The sequence below is a fragment of the Rhagoletis zephyria genome, unplaced genomic scaffold (genome assembly GCF_001687245.7).
Source record: "Rhagoletis zephyria isolate East Lansing unplaced genomic scaffold, Rhagoletis_zephyria_1.1 Rzeph_scaffold_01721, whole genome shotgun sequence".
NCBI classification, from domain to species: Eukaryota; Metazoa; Arthropoda; class Insecta; order Diptera; family Tephritidae; genus Rhagoletis; species Rhagoletis zephyria.
The window spans coordinates 83543-99188 of NW_016158805.1; the positions used below are offsets into that span (position 1 = coordinate 83543).

The 15646-nt window shown below is 31.4% G+C and overlaps 1 protein-coding gene across 5 annotated transcripts in view; it reads left to right on the top strand.

Moving 5' to 3' along the window:
* Positions 1–5602, top strand: part of ps (RNA-binding protein Nova-1-like protein passilla) — an 86832-nt gene extending 81230 nt beyond the window's left edge. For all 5 annotated transcript variants that reach the window (XM_017618836.1, XM_017618837.1, XM_017618835.1 and 2 more), the window contains one exon: positions 3927–5602. In XM_017618836.1, coding sequence (XP_017474325.1) covers positions 3927–4147 — 221 coding nt within the window. In that variant the 3' untranslated portion in view covers positions 4148–5602. The remainder of the gene's footprint in view (positions 1–3926) is intronic.
* Positions 5603–15646: the final 10044 nt, after the last annotated feature.

Consider the following 15646-nt stretch of genomic DNA (forward strand, 5'->3'; position numbering starts at 1 on the left):
TCCTTAGTAGAGGACCACTACTTCCACTGATACTCACTGAGCATCAGTATTCAATACACAGAGTAATAAAATAAATATCTAGATATTAGAATACAGCGAGTAACACTTCACTCACTTTTCACTCCTCAGCTCTAAGCAAAGCTCGGAAATTTTCCGAGATTGACATTGTGACGCACTTTGCTTCGATGGCTATCAAGAGATCTGCCACGCATAGTGCAGGCCTCAGGCAGAAAATTCTTTGCTTTAAACAACGAGAAATACCTTTGTTACATAAATACAAATATACATACATATATATGCATTTATACCCATACATGCTAACATTTGAAATCATTCCTTGTAAAAAGACATATGCACGCTGTAATGGTTGGAACATTCCCAGCACGAAAAGCAAATATGTAGATTAATTACCTTTATTTGTACGTGCATACATACACTGAGAAAAGGGTTTGTTATTTCGACTAAATAGTTTTTTATCAACACAAGATTTGACATACATATAACCAAGACTTCGTAGCTACATACGGTATGTTGAGAGAAATATACGTATCCCCTTACTTAGTCGACGTAACTAAACTTTTTTCTCAGTGTAGAGATTAGTGTCACGACATGTGCGCACACAGGTTAATATTTAGTCTTATAAAATGAATCTTACAATTTGAAATTTTTAAAATACTGAGATAAATTTATATCTAAATATAAATAAATTTAAACTAATATGTACAATAGGGCTATTTTTCGAATTTGCGCGTATAGCCTAGAAGGATTTTACGTGCAATTCTAAGCAAATTTGTCGAAGAAAACATGGGTCTAAAATAAGATTCGGGTTTGCCGAATACATAGTTTTTTTCTTTTAATTTGTTTGTAGTGTCGTAAAGAAGTGCTTAGATTTTGTATAAAAATGAGAAATGCATTTCTTTTTCTTAAAACTTCCACCAGATGGTGGAACAGTAAAATTTTTCACATTTTCTTCGATACCTATTTTCGCAATTTGATTTTAGAGCCATTGTTTCTTCTGCAAATTTGCTTATAATTACACGTAAATCCTCTTATGCTGTACGCGCATAGTAAAAAAAAAAATGATCCGCCCTAATGTAATAGTTTTATTAGTTTTAGTTATAAAGGGATTGGCTTTTGGTTATATTTACTGTATTTATATAAAATACATACAAAATATATACATACATACATACATACATTTACTCACCCGGATATTTACTTTTAGAAAAGTGCCTTATAAATGCAGTAACCACGCTGCGCAGTTTTTGCATGTTCACACAAATATTTAAATATAAAGCGAATATACATGAATACTTACATATATATATTTGTACATATTCGGTTTTTGCTTTTCCACTTTACTAGTTTTCTTAAGCGCCGTGGTTACTCGTGCTATATTTTTTTGTATATTTATAGGTTAGCTATTTTTAAAGAAGTAATCGGTTTTCAGATAAATACATATTGGTAAGGTTAAATTAATTGGGTTTTAGGTATAGATATATAATTGATTTGTAATTTAAAGTGATCGACAGTCGATTTTTGAATAATTTTTGTTTGCGGAAAGTTATCATGCCCTTGCGAGTAGACAAATTTTTGTACGAAACATTTTTCAATTCATATAATTTTTTCCACTTCTGCGGGACCGAAAAAGTCTGAAGATTAAAAAAAGCTTTCCCTAAAAAGCTCCTTAAGCGAGCTATTCTTTGTGAAGATGTGCATATAAAAGTGTTGTCGACCGATAGACTTTTTTTCTTAGTAGTTGTATATAAATTTTGCAGAGAGCTTTTGAAAGCTTTGCCATGCGTGCCGCATGTATAAAGTTATAGCTAAAAGTATACCAAAACCATTTATATCAGCGAAAACCACACAAAGACAGCTTTTACTCGGTGCGCGTCGATATAAAATCTGTGAAAGCTTAAGAAATTCGGTTTCGCGGGATGCGCTGATAGGGCTTTTACATTGCGCATGTCCTAAGGAATCACTTGGAAAGCCTAAGAAAGCTCCACAAGTGAACAATGCGCTGCCTATTGCCGATAAAAAGTGAATAGAAGACTTATTAAAGCTTCCTTCGCGGTGTTTGTTTTAAACGTGATTGTACTAATCCTGCTTTAACATTTTAGTTACATATGTCTGAGCTTCATAAATACATACTTCCATTCTTTGAGAACTTTTTTAACTAGCAATTTTTCATAGTTCTTATAAACTGAATTATATAAAAACAAGGTAAAATATTATTTGCCTTTCAAAACTATTAAATTTCGCTTTTATTTCCGCGTTCGAGTTCTATTAAATATGTAGCATGAACATGCTTCGAATTAAGTTTAAAAAGCTTTTTCTGCTCTTGAACTCCTAGATGATTTTTAAACCCTCGCTTCAAAGCTGCAACTTAAATTAAACTTAGTTTTGAAGGTCTTGAATGTATCTTAACAGAACTTGTAAGTTTCTAATAGGCTAATGGATTCCGATTTGGTTCAAATTTGAATTTGTATAGTAGACTGCCAGCGGTGGCCAGCGATGATTTTACCTTCCGCGTGTATAAAAGCTTAAAAAACCTATGTTCGCGATGTCTATCACCCCTTTGCGCTGACGACGTTGCGTATTTAGCTTTTTTAAGCTTTATATCAGCGATGTTCAGAGAGAGCTTTTACTCTGCGTTTTCTCGTGGGCAAGGCGATGCCCATTACATTTTATGAAGATCAGTCACGACAAAAACATGTGTACGTACATGCATTAATCGCGATGGAAGCTTTTTAAAGCTTTCATATACATAAGTGGTTTGTTGGTTGATGATTTCCAAAATACTGAAGTTGTCTTTTGAGTCTTTTTATCTTTTTCTCCGGCATATGATATAAATATCCTTTGAACTGCTGAAAATGTTCATTTTAAGCTTTCATTCAACAAAAAAGCTTTCGAACTTAAGCAAAAACCATTCACAGTCGCTTACGCATAGCGTCCTTTAATATTTCCGCAAACATTTCAAAAACAGAGTAGTTCCTTTTGGATTGACTATAAGTAGTAGCGAAAATACCTCATGAAATATCTATTTTTTAATTTTTAGTAGATACATACATACATAATAATATAACCAAAATAGAAAACCCACTATTGTTAACAACAGCAGCAAATATTTAGCATTAGACTAGGTGGAGTTTTAGCGAGCATGTATTTAATCTTTATAGCTGCAAAGTAGTGACTTGTTTTTTTTTTCTAAATATTTAAAGCAATTCACGCTGCACACTCATTTGATTACATATATTTTGAGTAAATACTTTTATGTATGCGTGAAGGTGCGTCGAACAGGCAATAACGCTGGTGCAAAAATAACAAACACCGACTCTAGAATGTTTAAAGCCTTAAATAAAATTTGAAAGCTTAGAGACCGAAGGCACGAAAAAATTCAAATCAGCTGTTCTCCTGCTACTGCCTGTTCGATTTGCTTTGGTATGCGTAAGTAATTTCTTTCAAACATTTAGGTTTAGCGGCAGGCTTTTATTAGCAGTTAATTATTATTTTTAAGCATTCCCGCTAACACATAAATCCACTATGGATATTAAATATAAAATATACTAATGCATTCTTTTATTTTGGCATATGTCTTTAGTACCACCACTTGCTGTTTAAATCATTTTTTTGTATCTTAGCATTGTCCTAACTCCAGAACTACACATTTTTAAAAAAATTACATTGTGTTAATAAATATTCCTACTTTATTCGTATCATACATAATTAGATACGAATTTTAATTTAATTGCATAGAGAAATATTAATTCACGCTAACATACTTAGTTATGATTTTGTGTTTTGAACAATTGTACCTTACGTAACTATATATAATTTTCACCTTTTTTTATGTACATTTACTCTTCTACATACATAAAAATATGTGTTTAAAAATCAATCAAATAATACAAAAATTAAAATTACAGGTCCAAATGGTCGTAGTTTAGTTGAAATTCAGCATGTATCTGGCGCAAATGTGCAAATTTCAAAAAAGGGCATATTCGCACCTGGCACTAGAAATCGAATTGTAACAATAACTGGTCAACCGAGTGCCATTGCCAAAGCGCAATATTTAATTGAACAGAAAATCACCGACGAGGAGACGAAGAGAGCGCGACAAATTCCATTAACCACTGTTGTGAATTAAAGCGAAAGTACCATTAAAAAAAAACATTGCAACAACAACAAACAATATAACCGAAAAAGTAAACTAAGAAATTCTATAACAAAAACAATGCATTCAGCTAAGAAAAAACAACAACAAGCATAACCACAAAAAAAAAACTAAACGACAAGCAAAACAAAAAAAAAAAAAACAAATGTATGTAAATATGTAGAAGCAACCAATTAAAATGCAAAAATCATCAACTTAAACGCAAAAGTAGTTAAATCTTAAAAATAATTAAAATTTCACACGACAAATTGAGAGCAAAAGAAATGCAAAATTTTTGCCTTCAAAAATACGAGTACGTGTAAATGAAGCGCATATGTATAGTAGAGAGCAACAAAATGAAAAAGGAAATTTTAAAATCGCTGAGTTAGAAAAATAAGCGAAAAAAATAATAGAGAGACATTGCAAACGAGGAAAAACCATAAGCAGCAGAAATTGTATGTCAGTCAAAATTTATACAGCTTCAAAAAGAAGCGGAAAAAGAACAATAACAAAAAAAAAGCAAAACAACTGAAGTAATTACTTACATATAAATACATATTTAATTAGGAGAATTTTATTATTACTATTATTTTTAATAGCAAAAAATGCAGTGAAGAATACAAAAAACAAAACAAAATAAAAGCAAAATAATGTTAATAATGTTTTACTACAAAATCGCGTTAAATGTAGTGGGAAAATTTGCGCAAGATTACTTAGCTAAAAGCCGATAAGATAGAACAAGGGCAAACAAGCAACACCTGAACAGATACATACATACATACATAGATACATTTTTCACTTAAGTAACTAAATTGTAAAAGCAAATAACTACAAAAAAAAAATAATAATAATAAATACAAAACTTTATTGAATAACTATTTACTGTTTCTATGAAAATAAATTTAGATTTTAAAGAAGAAACCAAAAACAAAAAAACTATTGTAGTTAAAAGCGGACATTTTCAGTAATAAATTGCGGTAGAGTATTTTAGCAAATTCAAAATGATGTTTAAAAAAAAAAAAAAACAAATTAGGAATTTACAAAGTCTTGAAAAGTTAGTTGAAAGGCGAAGAGAAAGAAAAGCACTTTTCATAAGAAGAAAAAAATGAGACAAACAAACAATGACAAGCACATTCACACATACATACATGCCTACGTGAACAGACACATACGCACGCACCGTCATTTATTAAACAATTTATTATTATAATGAAAAATAGCAGACGAAAAGATTTCCAAAAAAAGGCCAATGTTTATTTTGAGAGAGTGGTTAATAGCAACTTAATATTTTTCTTACACATTACAGGGTCTCCGGACCATAAAGCAGGTTTCCATCCTGCTCCGGAGCCTCAGCAATGGTTGTCGAATACATATAGTAACTTGCATATGTATTCGAGCTGTATGCATAAGCGCATTAGGGTGCATCACCCTCCATACAAAAAAAAAAAATGGAAAATGGGGAAAAATCAATTTTTTTGTACATAAAAAAAAATTTTAAATTGTATCAATTATATTAAAATAATGAGATTTTTGATGCTATTTTCAAATCAGTCCAGCACACGTAAATTGTAATATTTTTCTGAAATATTTTGGCGGAAATCTTTTTGGAAACTCGTTGGAAAAACTGCCCCCTTGTTTTGGTGAGGCACCCTAATATACATGCTTATATGTAAATATGTGTGCCTAATGGTGAATAATTCAAAACGAAAATTAATTTTCATTTGAAATACATAAATTCTATTGGTTTTTCTTTAATTCGAGACATTGACGTATAACTCAAGAGCTATAGAAAACAAAAGCCGAACTAATTTTCCTACTTTAACACTTCAGTTGTTATTTTGTTCTTTTTATTGTTATTTGCTATTCATCAGTGGCTTAAGTTGCAGAAATTAACATTTGCTGAACAGAAAATTTAAGTTAACAGCGTTGAAATTTCATTTTCCAGATTTAAATAATTTGAAAATAGTTTTTTGGAAAATTTTTATTTTATATACATACATTTGTACATGCACATGTATTTCTTGCGTTCTGTTTGTTTTTCTTTGTTTTTGCAATTGTTTTATTACATACAAATATTTATATAAAACTGCTTGTATAAAAAAATTATATTTTGTTGCTTTCGAGACGCTTCCAAAAATACTTACATACTATACATACCTTTGAGCATTTTCAGTGATTTTCGTCGACCACCTTACTACATAACCATTAGAAAAACATATACACAAAAACATACTTCACAGGCAAATGTGGTACGCATCAGCGCCCAAGAGCTTGCGGTATGACTTTTGTAGAAAATAAATTTAAAAAAAGACAACAAAAGTTAAACGAAACCTAAAAATAAAAGCGATAAATGGCGAATAAAACGTGCGCGCGACCTCTCATTCAACCACCCATACTAGAAGGTAAATATTTAGCTTTTAAAATTACTTGGTAATTTACGAGGTTTCTTTCTAGTTAATTTCATGTTTTATTTACTGTTACTGATCTCCCTATTTTGCTGTTAAAACAAACAAAGAAGCAAACAAAAATAATTTATTTATGTATATTACTCTATAGTGGACTATTTAATGATAATAACAAAAAAAAGAAGAAAAATCCATCACTTAGGCAAAATAGCGTGAAGCTTAAAGTTTAAAGAGTTAAAATTGCTTGCAGTTGTTGTACGAGTATATATACTACATATATGTATGTATGCACATTAATACGCGGCAGCACACACCACGTCCTCAGATCTGAGTTTGTTGCTTACTTAAGAGCCCGCTTTATCGACAAAAATCCCTGCCTATGCCTACCTTGTTTTGTGTTTTTTTTTGTGCATTTCCCCCTATGATTTTTGTTGCTGGTAGGATATTTTGTGTATGGAAACAATTTCAGTTTGGATTGCCGCACATACATATTTGGTGAATCAATGTTTGTTTTGTGGGCTTGAAACGTGCGGCTTCTGAAGTATACAACAACAAAAAAAAAGGAGCTTATGGATAAATACAATACACATGCACAACAAATTTCCCACTGTGGATGTTAACGGTTACATTGAATGTGGATGGAGCAATGAAGATACTAAAATTGCTGGGAATAACTAACAATAATTTGTTACTGACGCATATGATTGGCGTTGCCTATCTACAGACATACTTAATACACACTCGTAGTCGTTGGAAAGTGGTAAAAATATGTTGCGCGCATTCTGAGTCTCCTTAAAATTGATTTTTTTTTAATCGAACCACTTTGTATATATTTTTGCAAACATTTAATTTTTTCCACTTATTTTTCTATACTTATTGGTTTAATTCGATTTCAATAAAAGTGTTTCGTTGATTTATGGTTTAGTTCTATGCCAGAAAAATATTCCTTTTTTGAAACATTGCCCTTGTACACACAAACATAAGTTACATATTAAAAATACCATTGAAAATATTTATACTATATGATTTACTTGTTTAAGTTATGGTAATTTTTAATTGATAAAAAAGAGGTTAAAGTAGGTAAAAATGTTAATTATGTATGTAGTATACATCACAAGTTGCTAATAGCACATTTTAATTAATTTTAAATTTTCACGTTTTTAATTTTGACACATAAATTTTAAAGTAAAAATTGCATTGTTTTCATCAACATGCATTGGGGCGTGCTTAGTTATATTTAAAATAAGAGGAAAAAACGTGTCATTCAATTATTTTATTGTTTTATTTATACTTTAATAATAATTGGTTAAAATCTGAAACATTTTAAATATGTGCAATTCGTTATATTACTGATACGTTTATATATCTGTGCATAATGTTAATATAAACTAAGTACCGTTTTTGATTTTCTTTTCGCAATTTCTATAAAAATGCCAATTTCCAATGAAGGGAATATATGCGCAAAAAGACAACCATTTATAATATTAAAATTTTTATTTCCTTACACTTATTGGTGCTTTCATAAAAAATAAGCAAAATATTTCAAAGCGCATTTGGCGTTTTTTTGTTATTTTTTTTTTTTTTTTTTTATGCATGTTTAAATTTCTTTCATACCACTTCGATGTTTAAAATTTTATATTTCCCTACCTTGGTAGACACTACTTAATTATGTACTTTCACTACCACATTCGAACTCGCTTGTACTTCATGCAGCTCATAAAAATTGTACTTCGTCATAGAAATTCACCATGTTTCTAGTATAATTTCAGTTTCCTTAGTGTCTGTTAATAAACCTACATACATATGTACTTCTTTAAGCATATTTAATTTTTTTAAATCGTAATTCTATAAGTACATACAATACCACAAAAAACATTAACGAAATTTGTAAGTGTATATTATTACTTGAAATGCCTTTTTTCCTAATTCATGTCAAATTAAATAAATATTAAATAAATGAAATAAATATATACATAAATAATTTTAAAAAATTATGAAAAAAGAGAAAACGTTGTTTTGTGTGCTTTATTTTTTTTTTTGGGGTTTATTTTGAACGAAAAGCATTAAAAATATCATCGACCAAACTAAAAAAAGAGCAACATTCTCTATGTACTCGTTTAACAGAGAGTGTATACATCGTTTATCAATCGAGTATCAATTATGCGCCATCACATTTCTACCACTAAAAGTCACCATGCGCAATACCACTTTCCAACATACAACATACCACCACAACCACAACCACCAACTCACCATCCACCACCACCGACACCTACGTATAACACCATCACCAATAACTCCTCAAAATCAGTTATGAGGCTCAAAAAGTACTTATTTGTAGAATAATGCATACAAATCTAATTCAATAGAAAACTTTCCTCCGATAGTAACAAAATCGAATGCCATTTTCACGCGCACCAAATCAAAAGCACCACCATGTCCACAAAACAAAAAAAAAATAAATGAATACCTCTATTTTTTACCATTCATAATTGTAAAAATTACATTTCGTTTAAAGTTTGGTTACCTCAAAATCGCCATGTCACTGAAAATGCTCATTCCCAGGTATTTTTGCAATTTTTAATAGAATGGCTTCGGCTTAGCCATTAAGGTTAGTACACGCATACTCGTACATACATATATCTATGCAAACATTTGTCATCTCAAACAATCATATTTATGCGAGTATATTTTCGATGTAAAAGAAGGAGAAAAAAAAACTCAGCGATATGCATAAAATTTAATACATATTTTCATTACATATGTAAGTAAGTAAGTAAATAAACGAATACACTCGTAAGTACACATTTTAAGTACGAAAAGGTAGCGTGGTTTGTTTTATCTATGTTAAAGTTAAATATTCTATACATACTTATGTTATTTTTGCTGTTGAAATATTTTATGTATTTTAAACACGATTTTAATTGTATAATTTTAAATAAGATTTTTTTGTTTTGCATGTGAGTCAGGGAATAAGTTGTTATAAAAAAAATAAATATTAGCTTAAAAAGATACAATTCTGCAATTGGAAAAAATAACAACAAAAATAACAACAACAACAACAAAAGCAAATAAGTGATCCCAAATGTATGTTTAGATTAAATAATATTTAATTGCAATAAAGATACATCACAAGTGGGTGTGTGACATAACATCCGTGGATTACAGTCTACAATCGGGAATAATCAAAACAAAATTTCCCTAAAAAAGAAAAGTTGAGCTGCAAAACCGTGAAATACGAATATATGCTTGGCATTCGTTTTGTGAGCTAAAAGATGTGAATTTATGTGTCTAAAACACCTTGCATAAAATTGAGAACTACCTCAAAAGATTTAATATTTCAGCGCAGTTTACTTAGTATCGAAAAATGGGATGCTACAATTTAAAACATAAGAAGTGTGTATAAGTAAAGGCCAAAACACAATAGCGCAGTGGCAGTGGCAGTGACAGTTTTTAAAATCAGCTGTTACTGCTAATATTGGCAGTCAATGCCGCAGCAAACACAATACGGCGTTGTCAGTGACTGCTTTTTTTGACATTCCCTTTTGTTTGTTTACATTTTTGTTGTTGCCTTTTAGGCTTCAGTGACATCAACAGATGTTGGCTGCGTTTCATTTATGTCAAATTCAGCATGCGAAGTTTGCTGCGATGAAGGCAGTGGCAGTGAATTTAGAATTTGGGCTAAACTGAGCAGTACTGCTAGCTGCCACTGCTGTATTGTGAGTCGCTTCATTGGACACCACACTTTCTAAAAAACAGCTGATTTCGAAAAACTGCCGCTGCCACTGCCACTGCGTTATTGTATTTTGGGCTTAAGTAACCAATTCTAATAATTTGTTTCAAAACTAAGATATGTATATGAATTCGCATAAATTGTGCGTCGACACCTTCTTTGACAGCGCACGGCAGGGCAGTGGTGGTCACACGTCACACCTACATATGTACATACATCCCGCGACAAAAGATAGCACATCAATATTTTTACTATTTTTTTTTTTTTTTGACTATTTTTCTTTTGCTTTTTTTAAGGTCCATTTTTTATATAAAAGTATAGCTCTTTATCTAACAATTACCATATAAATCTAAATTTCCGACTTTGTGCAAAAATTATAAAAATTCCACGAAGTTTCATCCCAATTCCAAACATTTTAATTTTAATTTTTGGTATGCAGTTTTAGGGCCGGTTGCTCAAAGCCTGGTTGACACTAATCCCCGGTTAAACATCGTTATCGACGTTACCGACACCATGTTATTTGCATGGAGCCGAAAACGTCGATAACGATGTTAATCGGTGATTAGTGTCAATCAGGCTTTGAGCAACCGGCCCTAATAGTTTATTCTGGTATAATAAAGTGCAAGTTTAAAGTTGCTAAAAAGTTGCCCCGATTTTTGATATTTTTCTTCCTGACGGTGTTATGCACTCTTTTCCATAAAAAAATTAGTTTCTATGGAAGAAAATGCGTGTTACCATCAGCAAAAAAAAAAAATTATCAAAAATCTATGCGATTTTTTGGCAACTTCAAACTTGCACTTTATTAAACTAAAATTTAATAAAAGTAATGAACCTTAAAAAAGTAAAAGCAAAGTACTCACAACAGGTACAATTTTGATGTTCTATCTTTTGACGCGGAGTATACATCCATTGCTGAAGAGCAACCGCTTTGTCGGAGTCTCAAAAACGTAACCGGCATTCGTCAAATGTCATGCGTAAAACAAAGAAGCTAATAATGTGCAAGTGAAGCTTTTTGTAGCCCAGTTACCTGTGTTTGGTTAGCCTAGAAGTGCCCACCCCTGGTCTAAGAGATGCTGCGTGGTGTTCAAAAGGCTTTTGATGTCGGATATAGGAAACTGTTTTTGTAGTCCAATTACCTGTATTTGTTTAACCTAGAAGTGCCCATCCCTGGTCTAAGATATGCTGCGTGGTGTTCAGAAGGCTTTACATGTTGCACCCTAAATTAAAACATAGTCAAAACTAAATTAAAAAAAAAAAAAGTTTTTCTGATGAAACAGTTTACAGACATACAGGGTGTCCTAGACTACCCGTCAAACCCTTCTAAAATAGAGGAAACTGTTTTTTATTGGATGGGAAACGCAAAAATGTGTACTACGAAGTCGGGGGTGCAGAAGCGGTTTAAATTGACCGGAAGTATATTTATTTAAATAGGATATACATACTGAGAAATGCGTATAATGCGAGTAAAAATACGTAACCTTTGTTTGGAACTTTTTGCTAGGATTTCAAATTAAAAGGTTATGGGGCAGGTATATGATATAATATACGCTACCGGTACAACGGGTATATTAAAAAAAAAACGTTCAGTTAGCAATTCGCCAATGGAATGTCGAGACGTGATAGAAAACCGATACAGGCACGAATGATAAATTCACTCCATCCTTTCTATATACTTCTTAAACGTAAATCTTTTTGCTCATTTACGCATTCCATACCCAGAAAGCATACCAAAAATATGCACATGACGCTAAATTGTATTCACCAAAAGTCTTTTAATTAACACAAGTTGCGCCTAAAAATATGCAACGTGAAAGCCCATAAGAAGCAACATAAACTAGGGTGAATGAGCAGCAGGTTGGGTTACTTTGGAGACGCTGCAATTTCTTAAGCAGCGCTACTATTCGCGGTTTAATTTTTAACTCTAGAAATATCTAAATAAAAGACAAGTGTGCCTAAAGATACGCAATGTCATAATAATGCCAAAATCGGACGATTTTACATTGTGTCTGCTGCGTTCTGCATTCTGCATTCAGCATTCACATATGTATTTAGTCATTCCCTGTTTTCATTCTAGAAATTCGGAGAATCGCATAAAGGGCAGCGATTTTCAAAATTGTAGGCTTGGTGAAAGTTTAGACAGCGGTGCCTAAATATATGCGATGTCATAAAACCTTTCCCCAATACTGCCAGAATTGATTGATTTCGCAGTGTATGTCTTGCTATTTCCATTTGGTGTTGACATATTTAGCCATCGCTGCTTTTTATTAGAAAAATTCAGAGGAATAAATAAAGGGAAGCGATTTGTAAAATCCCATTCGAGGTTTAGTTAAAGCGCTCGTGACATATAGTACTAACGCCTCAAAATATGCAACATGGCATGCATAAACTTCAACTTTACAAATTTTTGATATTTGCTAAAGCATTCATTATAGTAAAAACCGACTCTTAAATAAGAAGCAGCCTTTTTGACAGACTTTGCATTGAAATTATTGAATGCTGCAATTTTTTTTTTAGTTGGATTTATTTTGACTAAAACTATCCTATAATTAAGGTAAGAAATGCAGCTTTCTAAAACCATTTCGATTGATACCCATTTTGTAATAATTGATTAATCTTTTTAAGTAATTTGAATATAATTTTTTAATAGGTGGCAACTTAAAAAAAAAGATATAACCTTATTGCCCGTCTGCATTTCAAGCCTTTTAATTGGACGCCGCATTTTGGGAAAATCGAACGAGCGGTGAGGATATGATTCTTAAATAAGTTTAATTTAATTGTTCAAACAGTGGCAACAATTTTCGAAAAAATAAAACCAGTTTGCACGACTACAGGCCAAATGCTTAAATTTGACACCTCAGTTTTGAAAATCGAGCGAACAGTGCAGATCTTATGTCCTGGACGAAAAATCCCTTCGCGTGTTATATATGTATATAGTTTTTTTTTTTATAGCCAAATGCGTCAACATATTTAGTTACCAATTCACAACTCACAATTCACAATTCACCAGGAGCATAGCGCCTTTTTGTGAGAGAATTTATCAGAAATTCTGCTTAGTTCATTAAAACGTACACAGCAAACTACAATAAACAGAGACACAGTCCCATGTTACACAGCAAGTACACGTAAGTACATACATATGTACATACATATGTAGGTAAATTGCAATTAAGATGAGGACATTTCCGGCTAACACTTATACATATATGTACATATATGTACTTATGATTCTAAGAAAATAACTACAACCCACAAGCAGAATTATATAAAAAACTGTCACTATAAACTTTATACTTTTAACTTTAAAAAACTTGTTGTCATTTATGAATTTGTGCAATATAAAATCATACATACAAACACATACATGCTTATTATTTAATATATGTATGTATAAATAGTAAAATATGCGCATATTGTTTTAAATTAATATATAAAAATATGTATGTATTTTTCTTCATATATGTACATTGTGCATATAAAACAAAAAAAAACTAAATTTAAAAATACTATTTATGATTAAGCAGCAGCAAAAAATTATATGAGTACACTACATACCTACATATGTACATACATATGTGTTCGTTGATAAGCGACTAGCACGCTCTGAAGTAGGCTACGCAATTGGAAAGGGAAATATATTAAATTCAAAGTACTATTTAAAACATCACGCGATTGTGATTAAGTTATAATTATTAATTTTTTGTCTTAATTAACGCTACATACATACATACATGAAATTAAACGTAAAACATTGCTTTTTAGGACCTTAATGTATTACATTAATAACATTGAATGTTATGAAAGGAAAAAAAAAATAATGAAAATATGCTAATTGAAGGAATAAAACAATGACTTTTATTAAATGTTCGAAACTTTAGTACACAAGTTACATGTACATACATTCACATATAGCCATATTCATACAAACATACACTCGTTAAATGCATATAGAAATGTGTGTGTCCTTGCATTATGGTATAGGAACAAAACAAAAACAAAAAAACAAAAATAAAAAAACCAGTAGCAGTGCAGTTGAAAATAACTAAAAAATACATTTTTCCCATTTTAAAATAAAAAATAATAATAATAATAGTGATTTACGAAAACTAATACATATATAAAATGTTATGCAGATTCAATTCAACTTAAAATTCGATTCAATTAACTCAATAATAATGTAATGTAATGAATACATATATGTATAAGTAATAAATTGTAAAAGCGAAAATATATATACAAGCATACATAAATAGTTATATATACATAAATATATGTGAGAGTACTAATTTTAGTAGGCAAATTGAATAAAATGGTAGTTAAAGAGATACGATAAAATTAATAAATGAATAAAGTTACAATTTAAAAAAATAGAAATAAAATAAAACAAAAGTCCCGCATCTCCAAGCATCCACATTTTGGCATAGTCATGTACTACGAAAACGTGCATACATATGTACATACATACATACATATATCAGCAAACCCTTCCAATAGTCCCTAAAATTGACATTCATTTATGCACACAAATATTATCATAGACACTCCTACTATGCAGACATATAAACATTGTGTATATATACATATTTATGTACATTGGCAAAGGAAGTCATATAAAGCAGGGCTTCGGAGCGGAGCAAAGGATTTTGACTGGAGCGGACTGGAGTAATGAGCTAAAAAAAAATCATTTGCTTCTTAGCTCCATAAAGAAAATTAAATGTACTTAATTTTTCTTTTTGTTTTTTCCACTGAAAACAACCGTGTTGAATAAATTTGTATTCTGTTTTTATTAGCAATACTGTTCATTGCACAATGCCTAGCAGTCAGCTACCTTGCTACCATGTCAACCATTTGCATTTTATTGTTGTGAATTTACAAATTGACCGAAATATGCAAATGCAAGCACATATGCACAAGATCGTGAAGAGCCCTAATGACTTCTCAGCCTGTAGAGAAACGTCAATTTTGCCGACAGTGTGGTCTCGAACAATTTTACGTATCCGAAAACGAAAACGAACAGAATACGACTCACATTTCCATTCATTTGGCTGTGCGTGTAGAGGAGCGTGCTAGTGTTTGTTAGCTTTCAGAAGGAGCCGGGTTCGAATGCCGTTGGGCGCTTCCTTACTTTATTCATTTTTTTCCGAGCCATGAAAAAGCATCTGTGAATTGCAAAAGAAAAGCGNTACAATTTTACGTATCCGAAAACGAACAGAATACGACTCACATTTCCATTCATTTGGCTGTGCGTGTAGAGGAGCGTGCTAGTATTTGTTAGCTTTCAGAAGGAGCCGGGTTCGAATGCCGTTGGGCGCTTCCTTACTTTATTAATTTTTTTCCGAGCCATGAAAAAGCATCTGT